General features: G+C 32.7%; 2 protein-coding genes across 2 annotated transcripts; one reads left to right on the top strand and one right to left on the bottom strand.

Moving 5' to 3' along the window:
• Nucleotides 1–628: 628 nt before the first annotated feature.
• Nucleotides 629–4,392, top strand: LOC110737278 (UDP-glucose 6-dehydrogenase 1-like). Its single transcript, XM_021917624.1, has 3 exons — nucleotides 629–1,811; nucleotides 2,346–2,439; nucleotides 2,751–4,392. Exon 3 carries the CDS (start codon nucleotides 3,078–3,080, stop codon nucleotides 4,146–4,148), a length of 1,071 nt encoding a protein of 356 aa, XP_021773316.1. The 5' UTR covers nucleotides 629–1,811; nucleotides 2,346–2,439; nucleotides 2,751–3,077; the 3' UTR covers nucleotides 4,149–4,392.
• Nucleotides 4,393–6,561: 2,169 nt separating this feature from the next.
• LOC110737277 lies at nucleotides 6,562–12,406 on the bottom strand. Its single transcript, XM_021917622.1, has 3 exons — nucleotides 12,279–12,406; nucleotides 7,732–8,127; nucleotides 6,562–7,158 (listed from the first exon to the last, which is right to left on the bottom strand). The coding sequence occupies exons 2-3, from the start codon at nucleotides 8,118–8,120 to the stop codon at nucleotides 6,624–6,626; spliced, it is 924 nt and encodes a 307-aa protein (XP_021773314.1). The 5' UTR covers nucleotides 8,121–8,127; nucleotides 12,279–12,406; the 3' UTR covers nucleotides 6,562–6,623.
• Nucleotides 12,407–13,991: the final 1,585 nt, after the last annotated feature.

The raw sequence follows: 13,991 nt of genomic DNA, 5'->3' as shown, positions 1-13,991 counted from the left end.
ACGATTAGCATCATATTTGCTAATTTTATTGCACAATTCACCAAAATTAGTCAAAAAGCTCCAAAAAAAAAAAAAAAAAAAACAAATCTTCATTTATTATTTTTTTTAACAAAATACAAGAAAGTTTATATTAAAGTGGATAGAGAAAGTAGAGTTTTCCCAATGTTGAAATCTTTAGAGCTTGAGTAGTAATTTAGAGGTAAAAAAAAAATGGGAGAATCAAAATTGTTAATGAGGGAAGCAAAAATAATTTTTTTTAAAAAAAGAAAAAAAAAAGAGGAGAGAGAAAAATAAAAAATAGTTGTTGAAAGTTTTAATTTAGGTTTTTAAAGAATTTAGAGGTACAAAAAGAGAATAACAAAATTGAATGGTGAAAACAAAAAAAATTGATGGGCTTCTTTATGTTGGGCGCATGCTTTTTCTAATGGACACAGACTCGCTGGGCTGGGCGGCGGATTGGGCTAGGTGCACCTATTTCTAGGTGCACCATGGTGCATGTAATACTAATTACCTTTGTGTGACCTTATAGGATCCGTCCAATTAGGCTTTGACCTATTTTACTAGCCCAAAAATCGTTAGTACCTCTAGGTATGATATAACGACGACCCAAATGTACGATTTTAATTATCTCCATAATTTGATCCATTTATATATCTAGTAATTGCACATGACGAAGACATAATACCTTCAAGTGGGTCTGGTATGGATTTTAGAGTAAACTCGCCCCATTACCGTCTCATACCTGCCTTATACTACTTTTCGAAGGTTGATACAAGCTTGGAAGAGCTTAGAATCTAGACTATAATAATATAAAATATTTATTAATAAAATTAACGTCGTTTATTAGAAATAATAATTCTTCATATTAATGTCATTATGGTAGCGCGTATGGATATCCAAATGGGTGGTGGGGCGGAGATGAATATTAACTTGTACCCGGCGGGGCGGGTGTGGATGTGGAAAATTGTACCCGCCATGGATGGTGGGGTTGGGATGGGTACAAGATTTTTAGGCGGGTATGGGATTGGAGGCACCATCCTCTGCATCTGACCCGCCCCATTGTTATCCCTAGGAGCAGGGAAGGGTAGGGGCGGAAAAGGGAGAGAGGATGGGGTTTTTCGAGGGTACGGAGGTTGGGGTCGGGACGGGGAAGGAGTTTTTTACTTTTTTGAGGGTCAGGGTGGAGGTGAGTCGGCGATTCAGGGAGAAGAGGGTGGGTGGCCGGTGTAGCGCTCCGGCGCCAGTGGGCAAGTATAGGAGTCGGGCTGGTGGAGATGGCAGTCGTGGAGGGTGGTTGGACTAGTGGTGGGAGTTGTTTTTTAATTAATCAAATGACAATTTTTAAGTTTTTCTTTTAAAATAAAATTATGATTTTATTTTTTTTATCAATCAAATGCCGACACTTGTCACGTAACTTTCTTTAACAAGTTAAATGACCGGTTGTGACCATTTAAAACTAACTGGCATTAAAGGTCAGATTATTTAAAACTAATCAAAATGTAAATTATTTTAGATGAACGAGGCAAAAGCCGAATTATAGCTAGCAATTTTTCCTTTATTATACTCCGTATCTAAAACTTTAGGAATTACGAAGTACTTAATTAGAAGCTGGGCCCTGGGCTTCGGTAGCACTCTTTGGCGTGCCGTGGTCAGCAAGCTAAAACGAGACTAGCTATTTCTCTCCCTTGCAAAAAAAAAAAAAAAAACAGAAAAAAAAAAAGTTAAAACGAGACAAGAAACTAAGGCTAAGCCAAGTACAACAGAGACGCAATTTCGGAAGATCAGAGGGTAGAGCAGCAAAAAAAAATGAGGTAGTCCATTGATGTTGCTTGATTTGTTCATATAATACATTAATTTGGTTGCTTAATTAGGTCATATATTTGATGATTCTTTCTAACTTAACATATTTGTACTTTAGCTAAAATAGTTTGCAAACCATCAACAAATCAATTGTATTCAGTCTATGAAAATAAGGGTTTGGCAAATAAGGATGAAAATCAAAGAAGAAACACAAACAATGGGAATAGGGTTGGACAATGTTGTTAAATGGTTGTCAAGCTGATTCTATATACTAGTGTATTTTTTTTATTGTGTAATAGAAATTGATTTCTGATTATGGATATTTATGGAGAAAACCCTTTTGAAGGCACATATATTAATTGTTTGAACTTATTATATAGCTTATTAATTGAACATTGGTTAAGATCAATTTCTGTGTAATTTATGATTGTTTGGAACTTGTATAGCTAAATATTAATGATTTTGATCCTACAATTTAAACATTTTGTATGTGATTATAACTTCAGAAGAAGTAACATACTTACCTTAAATTATTTCGACTTCAGTGATATGAACGATTCTTCTGATTAAGATCAAGATTTCTCCGACGATGTAGGTAATCCTAGTGGTGGTCCTGATGATGAAGATGTTACACCACCTGTAAGTTCTAAACATTATTATTGTTTTTGATAAATTTTATTTCTTGTTACAATATATCTTAACACATGTGTTTGACCTTATTGTTTACAAACAAAATATATCTGTGCAAACTTCACTAGTTGGTATCATTTGAAATGCATTGGATTAAACTAATTTTTATAACATATATACTTTGATGATATTGGTATGAAATATTTTGTTTGTTTAATACTTATACCTATAAGTTATATGGTTTGGATTATCAACAAGTGTACAAATTGTTTTCGCTTGGTTTGATGATATTGATAGGAGATATTTTGTTTCATTTACAGCCCGTGTCGGAAGATATAGAAAGAATATGTTGTATAGGTGGAGGAAGGGTTGGAGTTTTAAGTATGATGGTGCTTGCTCACTATTGGCACGATAAACATTTCGTTGTTTTGGATAAGGATGTTGAGAAGACTAATGATATGAATGGTATCAATGATGAAAATGAGAGAGTTATGCCTTTTTCTGAGCCTGATATTTATATCTTAACGAAGGTATTGACAGGGCAAATCTACATTTTAGCTCCAATATTGATCAAGAACTTGATCTATGTCAATTGATTTTTATTGCGGTTGACATTCCTCTCAAGATAAAGCCCAAAGTACTCAAGAATGACTTGGACATCAAGAACTTTGATGATGCTATCAAGAGCATACTCCAATCAATCGATAGAATACACTGGTAGGAAGTATGTAGCTATCAAATCTACTGTACCAGTTGACTATAAATCAAACATTGCAAACCACATTCGTGGGTTTAACAATGCTAGGCATCTTAGCGTCATCACAAACCCGGAGTTCTTTTCTGTTGGCACCGCTGTTCAAGATTTGCTACATCCTCAGAAGGTGGTATTAGGTGACTTTTACGAAGGTCACAATAGTTTAATTCTTTTTAAGGATTTGTATGCAGGAGTGGTCAATGTTGATAATATCGAAATCATTGGTTCACAATCTTCTGTGCAAATAGGGAAGTTATTATCTAATGCAGTTCTTGCAGCTCAGTTAACACTTATGAATATAGGATCTACCTTATGTGAAAAGGTCGGCTCAAATTTCGATGATGTGAGAAGCACCATAACTGCAAACTCAAGATTGAATCAGGATTTTATCAATTCGAGACCGGGTTATGGAAGTATGGGTTTGACAAAAGACATAGATTATTTGGCATATTTATGTGAATATGTAGGGATGACAAATGAAAAGAAGTTTTTTACAATGATTAGTGAGATGAGGAGAAGAATGATGGATGAATTAGTACAGACTGTTTCACACATGATCGGAGGCTCTTTGAATATAGCTATATATGGATTTTCTAATAAAGTGGATTTAGATGACATCAGAGAATCACCTGCAATTTACATTTGTCGATCGTTGTTGAAGATTAATGGTATTCGTCTGAAAATATTTGATCCATTAGTTTCTGAAAATACGATCCTGAAATGTTTTGCTCCTAGAGAGAGAAATCGAATATTGGTTGCTGATAACATAGAAGGTGCTTGGGATGTTGAAGCAATGGTCTTCTTAGTTGAATGGCCAATGTTTGCTACTATGTTGGAGGAACAACGCGATGAGCTAGTTATCACAATGAGAAGGCCAGCCTTTATCTTTGATTGCTGTGATTTGATTGTCGATGTGAATGGTTTTGATCATATTCAGATCTACCGATTAGGAACACCTATATAATATGCTCGTGAGGTGAAGGTGAAGGTGAAGGTGATAGTGATGAGTTTTGATGATGATTGAGATGATAGATGATGGGGGGAAGCAGGGGATCAAATCTCCATTTCACACGCTCTTTTGAGTTAGATTAAATGTTAATGGTTTTGTAATGAAATTGGGTTAATTTTAGTTTGAGTATTGAAACTTTAGTACTGTAATATGATTTTGCCTTGATTTTGAACATCTCTTAATTCATACTTTTGCTCTAGTATTCTACTTATTGGTGAACCTATTGGGTTGTATACTTTGATACGATTACATGTTTATTTCATCAAAGTGGATCATTTTGCATAGGGTTGGAAAAAATTGACACAATACAATACCCTACCCGAGACTTACAACTTTGGGTCAAAACTCTCATCCTATTTAATTAATTAGGTTGACAAGAAATTAAACAGGTTAGATTTAAGTTGAAAGTTTCAAATCGTAAGTGACACACCTAACACGTCAACCCAATATTAAATCCTTTGAATGAATAATATCATAAATTGCAATCCATTACGTCAAAAACAGAAAATTGCAAACCACACTATCGTTTCACTGAAAACTTTTATGATATAAATATTTTGGCGGCCAACTGACTAAAAAAAAAAAAACCAAGCGACAATTTGGTAAAAAGACAACATTTTGCTCAAAATATCTAATTTTTTCAACACTATAAAAATCCTAATTTAACTTTTTTGTGTTTTTAATTTTTTTTCGACAAGCTCTTTAAAAATCCTAATTTAATATGAATTATTAATTTATTTATGTCATCCCTTTTTATTTTGCTGAATCCCAATACCAAATTTATATTCAATCCGCTTGTCAAAAAAAAAATTATTTTCAATCCCTTTTAAAAAGTTTCGTTAATAAGGGGTATGAAAATTAAGTGAAAATTGATACTTAAACTTCTTTTTATTAACTTGAAATTTGGTATAAAAAACACGGAAAAGAAACTAAATTAAGTATTCGAGAGTAATTTGTCGGAATTTTTTAAATTTTTTAGGTTAATTGTCACCTGAGATTAGTTTATTTACCAAATTGTCGCTTAGGGTTAGTTTTTATTACCAAATTGTCACCGAAATTATTTTTTTACCAAATTGTCACTAAGAGTCTTTTTTTTATTTACCAACCTAGTCAATTAACCATATTTTTTTTTTTTTTTTGGTGAAGACTAGGGGCAAGCCCCAATCAATTAGCCATATTTTGGCTGGTAAAAATTTTGGGTGAGGGAAATTTTATCACAATTTTTTTTATAAATTAAAATGTTATAGACAACATTACAAGTAGATTAAATTTTAAATATACTTCCAAACGATAATTTGCAAGTCGACCCTTCATTTTTGGATAGCAGCGTTTCCAAGTTGCAGAACATTTAGGACAACGCTGTTTAGTGCACCTCAAGTGCAACTTTATACCAGCAGCCTTACAGCGAATCTCTTCTTCATTCCACTCCACGGATTGAGATATCCCAATCCTAGCAGTCTTTGAGCAGTCACGAACATAGAAACTATGTCGGGTATCCAACACCTCCAATCGTTTGTGCCCATCTAATATTGTTGAAAGTTTCAAATCGTAAGGGACACACCTAACACGTCATCCTAATATATGATGTTTATATAAGTATTCAATAATATTAAATCCTTTGAATGAATAATATCATAAATTGCAATCCATTTCGTCAAAAACAGAAAATTGCAAAGCACACTATCGTTTCACTGAAAACTTTTATGATATAAATATTTTGGCGGCCAACTGATTAAAAAAAAAAAAAAAAAACCAAGCGACAATTTGGTAAAAAGACAACATTTAGCTCAAAATATCTAATTTTTTCAACACTATAAAAATCCTAATTTAACTTTTTTGTGTTTTTAATTTTTTTTTCGACAAGCTCTTTAAAAATCCTAATTTAATATGAATTATTAATTTATTTATGTCATCCCTTTTTATTTTGCTGAATCCCAACACCAAATTTATATTCAATCCGCTTGTCAAAATTTTTTTTTTTTCAATCCCTTTTAAAAAGTTTCGTTAATAAGGGAAGGGGTATTAAAATTAAGTGAAAATTGATATTTAAACATTTTTTTTATCTTGAAATTTGGTATAAGAAAAACACGGAAAAAAAACTAATTTAAGTATTCACGAGTAATTTGTCGGAACTTTTTATATTTTTTAGGTTAATTGTCACTTGAAATTTGAGATTAGTTTATTTATCAAATTGTCGCTTAGGGTTAGTTTTTTGTTTTTGTTACCAAATTGTCACCGAATTATTTTTTTACTAAATTGTCACTAAGAGTCTTTTTTTATTTACCAACCTAGTCAATTAGTCTTTTTTTATTTACCAACCTAGTCAATTAGTCATATTTTGGCTGGTAAAAATTTTGGGTGAGGGAAATTTAATCGCAATTTCCTTTATAAATTAAAATGTTATAGACAACATTACAAGTAGATTAAATTTTAAATATACTTCCAATAACGATAATTTGTAAGTCGACCCTTCATTTTTGGATAGCAGCATTTCCAAGTTGCAGAACATTTAGGACAACGCTGTTTAGTGCACCTCAAGTGCAACTTTATACCAGCAGCCTTACAGCGAATCTCTTCTTCATTCCACTCCACGGATTGAGATATCCCAATCCTAGCAGTCTTTGAGCAGTCACGAACACAGAAACTATGTCGGGTATCCAACACCTCCAATCGTTTGTGCCCATCTAATATTGTTGACAATGCAGTGACTGATAAAGCACATGAGATGAGATACAATCGTCTGAGTCTAGGACATCTATCACGGATTGCTATTGCTGCAGCATCATTTACAACCCCAAATAACTGAAGACTTTCAACCTTTTCAAAGCAGACTGAGCAGAATACAAACAGATCTACAGGACACTTTACTTTCTTCAACTTCCTCCAATAACGCATAGCTTGCATAAAACATGAATGTCTGTAACCCAATGCCTCAGAGATAACCAACCGCTGCAGCGAGGGTGTCCTGAAAAGTGCACATAAATTTCATAAAGAGGGCATACCCTAAGATTAACATTAGCAAATTGCATACTGATATCTTGATACATGTGATGAATCCAATTTTATCTGTAGTACTCCGTTATTCTGCCATCTTAATAAAATATCATTCAGTGAGTAAAGCCATCTTCAAGAATCCCATACCCGGATTTTTCCTCCCAAAATGCCCCTGCTACTTAACAATCAACTCCCAAAAACCACTATATACGCCTAAAACATTGAAATAAATGTACCCACAACCCCTGTTATCCTTTAACTTTCAGGAAACATCCTTTGACAATTTCAATGGCATTCTCAAGATCCAATAAGTTAAATCTCTATAAAGATCAACCATAGGAATTCACACTGCTGACAAGTGATAATAAAGACTGGGAAGGAACCAAAAAAACATTCCATTTTCAATGGGATCAACTATAAAAAGACAAAGTTGACAAGAAATTCATCTACCTTTCAGCTATATAGACATACTTGTGTGTTGTGTGACTGGCAAAGTTTTACCAAGGCACAATACAGACAAAATTGACAAAAAAAATTCATTTACCTTTTGGCAATATAGACATACTTGTGTGGCTTTAGCACAGTTTCACCAATGAACAATGCAGAACAAGAGTCAACTGGCTTAATATCCAACATATGCTTCAGGAAACAAAGGTATCTTCTCTGAAACCTGGGAAAATCAAGGTTATTCTTCAACTTGTGGGAATCTATGACTGTGAGGTTGATCACACCACAAGGTGACAATGAGTCTAATACTGCTGCCAACAACGACTTGCTCACCAAACATGCAACGTAAAGCCTACAACGCCAAGGCACTCTGTTAATTATACCCATTAATATATCGTAGTCCAAGTCATCCCAGCTTCGCACCATAGTAGGGCCAGTTTCCGCCCTAGATGCTGCTCTAGAAAGTCTTGCAGCCTTCAATCGCATGTTTATACTGACAATATATGACAGAGGGACAAAGAGATTCAATCAAAACCAACCATAAAATGGCTCCATAAAAAGACATGCAGTAGATATAATATTCAATTGAATTCTATTTCTAACCACGCTTTCTACCTTCTACAACACAACCTAAATTAGATGCAATTGCACAGCCATCAGATGTTGGAATAATTTCAAAACTAGTTTTGCTTTTTTAATGCAGCGAGCTTCTAAATAAAAAACATGACAACTGAAGAAGTGATGACAAAATGTAGATCCTAAGCAATTTTGGCCAACTATACATACATTGCATGGCTGAACAGCTAAAATAACGTTGCCGTAATTCAAAGTTTGCCTTTTTAGTCCATCTTTTTGCTCAATAACAACTACAATCATATAATAATAAATTAATAAGACCAACTAGATTAATTTTACATATAATATCTATGTAAATTATCAGCACTTGGATAAAAAAAAATTAAAAAAAAAAGAATCTGGAATTCCATCGAACAAATTTTAAATTAATACTCAAACCACCAATCAACACAATTCTACCGAAGCCAAGAATTGTTACAAACAGGATAAACCAAGTATTATCTAATCCCTCAACACTTCAAACAATAACTGCAAATTAATTTTTTTACAGCAATAACAACAGAAACCTTAAAATGAATATTGAAAATTGAACTGAACTTGCAATTGGGTTATGCCAATTAGTGGAAGAGACTTTTCTAAACCAAATAAACAACCAACTCCTCTGTGGGAAGCTCATTCAAGCCCGTAAAAGGGGGAACAAACTACCTAAAGACCGTAGGACTCAACAGAGGCCGATGATCAAACAAAAACGAGGGTTGCGATTACGAACTCAAATGCATTGTTGGCCCTATAGAGTAAGTTTGAGAGCCCCAAATTTGTTGCGGAACAATTTTATGGGTTCCAAAGTTCAAATGTGTGTGTGAAGGTGGTACATCAGAAGGTCTCTTATAAATGCTACTAAGACTGTAACTATTATTTATAGAGTGTGAGGCTTAAGGGAGAAAACTAATTAAATATTTTGAGGAAATTACATCCGGAGCATAAGAATGTATTTTGCCTTCCCAACAATACGTGAAATTTAATACCATTCAAATATATTAGAAATCTATATAGATAATGTTTCGGTAGAATTTAAGTACTCTATAATTGAATTAAAATATGTATTGTAAGATGTCATTAATAAACATAAGGTTTACCATCTCGAATTTGCAAAGTGCTAATATCCCGTTAATGCATGGGATATTGATAATATAAGAAAAATATATATAATGTTTCAATAGAGGTTTAAGTACTCTGTAATCATACTTCACAATTAATGACATTTTAACGATAGAACACATATTTTAAAAAATATACCTCCTTTCTTATTTTAAATCAAAACACCTATGTTTCTAAAAAGAGTATAAACTGCAACTCTGTGTTCATCAACAATTCATTGTTGATGTGCTTACCCTGCATACCAATAGCTTGATTCATGCTTTACTAGTTTCTCAATCAAATCAATAATCATAAACATGCAATCTATGAAAGAACAAAAAAAATAATTTTTGCTACTTTGTCAGTGATAAGTCTGATAACCAAATTCATATCAAATCGACAGAACACAAAAACTACAACGTTTCATCACCAAGTTAAACCTAAAATTTCCCTACCTAAAAGGATTCAAAATTAATTTAGCCAAATAATAGAAATTGCATCTTTCTTCACATTATCAGAAACCCAAAATCATCATCAGTGATTCAGCCATACAAGTGAGGCAAACATAACAAGACAGAAAGGGCCACTTTATTAACCATGATCAATTTATATAATGGCGAAAAATTCAGGAACATAATTTATGCATCTTTCTTTCCCCTCTTCATGCAATTTCAAATAAATCCCAAAAATTGGGCCATGATAAATTCTTTACATGAGATGGATTGAAAATTTGTTCGGTAAAAATTTGCTGCAGGCATGTAAGTGAGTTATTCAAACAATTAATGACAAAAAAAATCGGCAGAAATTATACTATAATCAATCAGTAATTCTGTGATAAGATAACAAAAAATTATAATCAAGTGAGATTTAGAAATAGAATCACCAGCAAAGAGTAGATAAAAAAAAGGGTGCACATGCTAATACCAATCTAGCGCTGTTATCAGACAACAAATAACAAGAAAAACAGAGGCAAGATATGAAAAGAAAAAATCTGCAAGAGATGCAATCTTCGGAAATACAGAAGACATCTTAAATAATACTACTTGAACCGTATCAGACGTCAAATATTTTTTAAAAATATATATATATATATATATATATATATATATATATATATATATATATATATATAAAATCAGACTAAAAAGCGCAGAACTTTCTTGATTTTGACAAAATATATGAATAAATCCATCAAATATTATAAACATATGAAAACCCCAATGCCCAATAACTAACAAAGCAATTAAGAAATGCTAAACATACCGCCAATTGAATCAGAATAAAATCCAAAAAAATATTTATATTGAGACAAAACTAAACGCACGAAATTTTCTCAAATTTAGCAACATATAAGAACCCATAAAAAATTATAGCCAAATGAAACTATAAATTTCAACACCTAACAAATTAACCAAACAATTATGATTACAACAAATCCCTTCTGCAATATTCAAATTCTGCATTTTACCATTAATACCCAATTATAGTCACTTTGATTATGAACAGAAGACGAACAATTACCAAACGATGAGGCAATTACACAACTAAAATCTTAAACCCTGACAGATTGAGTTCCAATTTCCTCAAAACAGCAACAATACCAATGGATGTGACAGAAATGCAAAACCCTGGTGAACAGAATTCAAAGTAAATTATAGTATTTTTTTTTCATTAGAAAATTCAGATAAGGGGATTAGTCAAACTTATTACTTAACTACACTATACATCAGTAAGAAATCATTACATATCACCTAATAAGGGTGTATTCTATTCACCTGATTTTAACTTATATGAACTTATCTAAATTTAAGCGAACTTATTAAAACTTATTGTAGTTGTAATTTGAACTTGGATAACCATTTTCCAAACTTATTTTTCCTGAACTGAATTTAACTAGACTTACCTGAACTTAACTTATTAGATCTGAAGTGAAAATAAGGTGAGCACAACAAATCCTGGTAATAATTAACTAATCAATGAACGCTACTTCATGGCAAAAGGCAGGGATTGCAGAGCTTGAATTTGGCAGACAGTATGGACTGTTCATTAGTGTCCAAATTAACCTTTAGAATGAAACCTGGACTCAAGGGTCAATTAGTGAATCAGAGCCTCAGTCAGTGAATCAGTGTCAGTGATCAATGCAGTTAATATTTTACATTGTATTGTTCATTAGTGTTCAATTCACTTTTAAAACAAAATGATAGTGGCCATATGCAAACATGTAATACTCTCAACTAGCCATGTTTTAACAGTAGTTTACTAGTTTCTACAGCTCCTGCAACAAGAATACTATACCATAATTACCAACCATGATTTTATATCAAACATTCAATTCCAAAATAAAAAAAAAAATTATGAATTCAACCCTTAAAAAGTTCACTCCTTTTTAATCATCAGTAAATCACAACAAGCCATATGCAAGGTTAATAAAATAAAAAGCACATAAGTTCATATAAAATCAACTTTAATTTATCACCAAAAAAATTATAAAAAATGTAATTTTATTCATCATTACAAATTCCATCAACCCCGGATGCATAAAATCTAAATATTGATATTTGTTCAACCAAAATATGCAAAGATTTTCCACCAAAAAAATTAAAAGAACCCCATATTAGATAGTAAGAAGATCCCACCAGAGATGAGCAGGGCAGGAGGGGCGGCCGCCCTAGGCCCAGGGAAAAGAGATCTAATTTCATATTCAATTATCTCAAAAAAATACATAATTTTAGGGATATTTGATTCAATAATCAAATTAGGCTCATAATTTTCTTTTCTTTTGGTTATGATGTTGCATAATCTAAGAATTTAGAACCAATAGTTCAGATTTACGAACCCTAAACTTAACACGCTGATAATTGGATTGAATTAGATCAAATATAAACCCTAGATTGTAAATTGATATGATGATAACAACAACAAACAACTTACCTTAGAAGCTGCTTCAATGGGGATACAAGAATTTGATTCAACGGAGAACGCTTCCATGGAGTCTACGCTTCAATGAAATAAGTTAGAGATGTAGGAAACTAGGAATGGAGGCCTTTTAAAAGCCATCACCCGCCACATTTATAATACGGGTTAAATCCGTCTAATAAATAAATGGCACGGATCTTTATATGATCGTATATGGGGCAGAGCGGGCTTTATAAGGGCTTTTAGTAGAAGCGATAAACATTGGTTCAGCCTGCTAGCCTGGTCCAATCCAGCCCGAAAACCCGGACCCAACTATATAAAAGCCTGAAAAGCCTGCTACTTTTTGCGGATTTGGGCAAGAGATACTACATTAAGGCCAGGTCTGGCCCGATATTTTGATCACCTCTAGCCTCTAGTTTTAAGTAAATCTGTTTTAAAAGTATCGTACTCCCTCCGTGTTTTTTTAAGTGATACATATTCCATTTCCGGCCGTGTTTTTTTAAGTGATACATTTCTTTTTTTGGCAAAACAATACATTAAAATATTATATCTTTCTCCTCCCATGGTCCCCACCCAAACCCACTACCACTTTTTTATTATATCTTTCCTCTCACATTCATTACTTTTCAATAAACTATTAACCCCACTATCTTTTTTTAACAATTTTTTAATACTCCACTACCCCACTTACCTCTTATTTTATTTATGTCAATTAAATTGCCTACAACTATGTGCCAGTCAATATGTATCACTTAAAAAAACACGGAGGGAGTATTAGTTTTCTTTGATTCTTCCATTTCTCAAATACGGAGCATTATTTTCACACACCATCAAAGCTTGTATCAATTCTTTGTAAGTTTTTAAGATTTTTTAAAATTTTATTTTTGAAAATGGTTGAAATTAACATTAATTAAACTGAGTTTACAACAAATAAAAGAAAAGTAAATTAACATAAGTTACTAAAGGCATAAGAAGCCCTTACACAATACCAATTAAGGTCATTAACGACATTTACCTTAAAGTTATTACAACGAGTGAGGACAACGCACATAAGGTTTACCAACATACATTTAAACATGTGATGGGACTATTGATAGAATGAGGGAAGTTGGTGATGATGTTTCGTGTTGTGCGAGTTCTTTTCTAACATATAATTAAAAGTCTGTGAATGTTGCTGAAATTAGAGAGTGAGGGATAGCTTAAGTGGTTAGAGATCCCCTTCCGTTTCTAGGTGATCGTGAGCTTGATTCTCATCCCCTCCCTTGTGGTTCTCTACCAAAAAAATGTTGCTGAAATGACGGAGACGACTCAAAATCAGTAAGTCTTATCCTAGCGGACCTCAATAATTCAAATGGATAAAATCTTCTTGATTTATTTACTTCAAAGTCACGATGTTGCAATAACTTTTATTTTACTGTCAATTGGTTTAACAACACCTACTACCATCCTCCTTCAACAAGAGTTTATATAAACCTAAAATTGAAATTTTTCTTTGTCTCCCAACAAACATAAGTAATACCACTTTTTTTAAAGGAACACATTTTTATTACAACTAAAGAGATTAAAAAGGGCAATTTCTAGAGTCCAACGACTCCATTTCATCATCCAATTAACCCTGAATTCGACTTGTCTTCGCTTTTGATTTTATTATATTAGGTGCTTCCAAAATCTAAGTTTTATTTTTTTTAGAAAAATCACTTTAATTCATTAATCAGAATTTTCAGCGAT

Source organism: Chenopodium quinoa, unplaced genomic scaffold (genome assembly GCF_001683475.1).
Source record: "Chenopodium quinoa cultivar QQ74 unplaced genomic scaffold, ASM168347v1, whole genome shotgun sequence".
Lineage (NCBI taxonomy): Eukaryota > Viridiplantae > Streptophyta > Magnoliopsida > Caryophyllales > Amaranthaceae > Chenopodium > Chenopodium quinoa.
This window is presented reverse-complemented; position numbering and strand designations above follow the sequence as displayed.

Excerpts from the sequence above, each read along its gene's own strand:
- LOC110737278 (XM_021917624.1), top strand. The coding sequence starts at position 3,078 with ATGACTTGGACATCAAGAACTTTGATGATGCTATCAAGAGCATACTCC.
- LOC110737277 (XM_021917622.1), bottom strand. The coding sequence starts at position 8,120 with ATGCGATTGAAGGCTGCAAGACTTTCTAGAGCAGCATCTAGGGCGGAA. Across the intron at positions 7,159-7,731 it reads TATGTCTATATTGCCAAAAG|GACACCCTCGCTGCAGCGGT; the intron begins GTAAATGAATTT and ends TGCACTTTTCAG.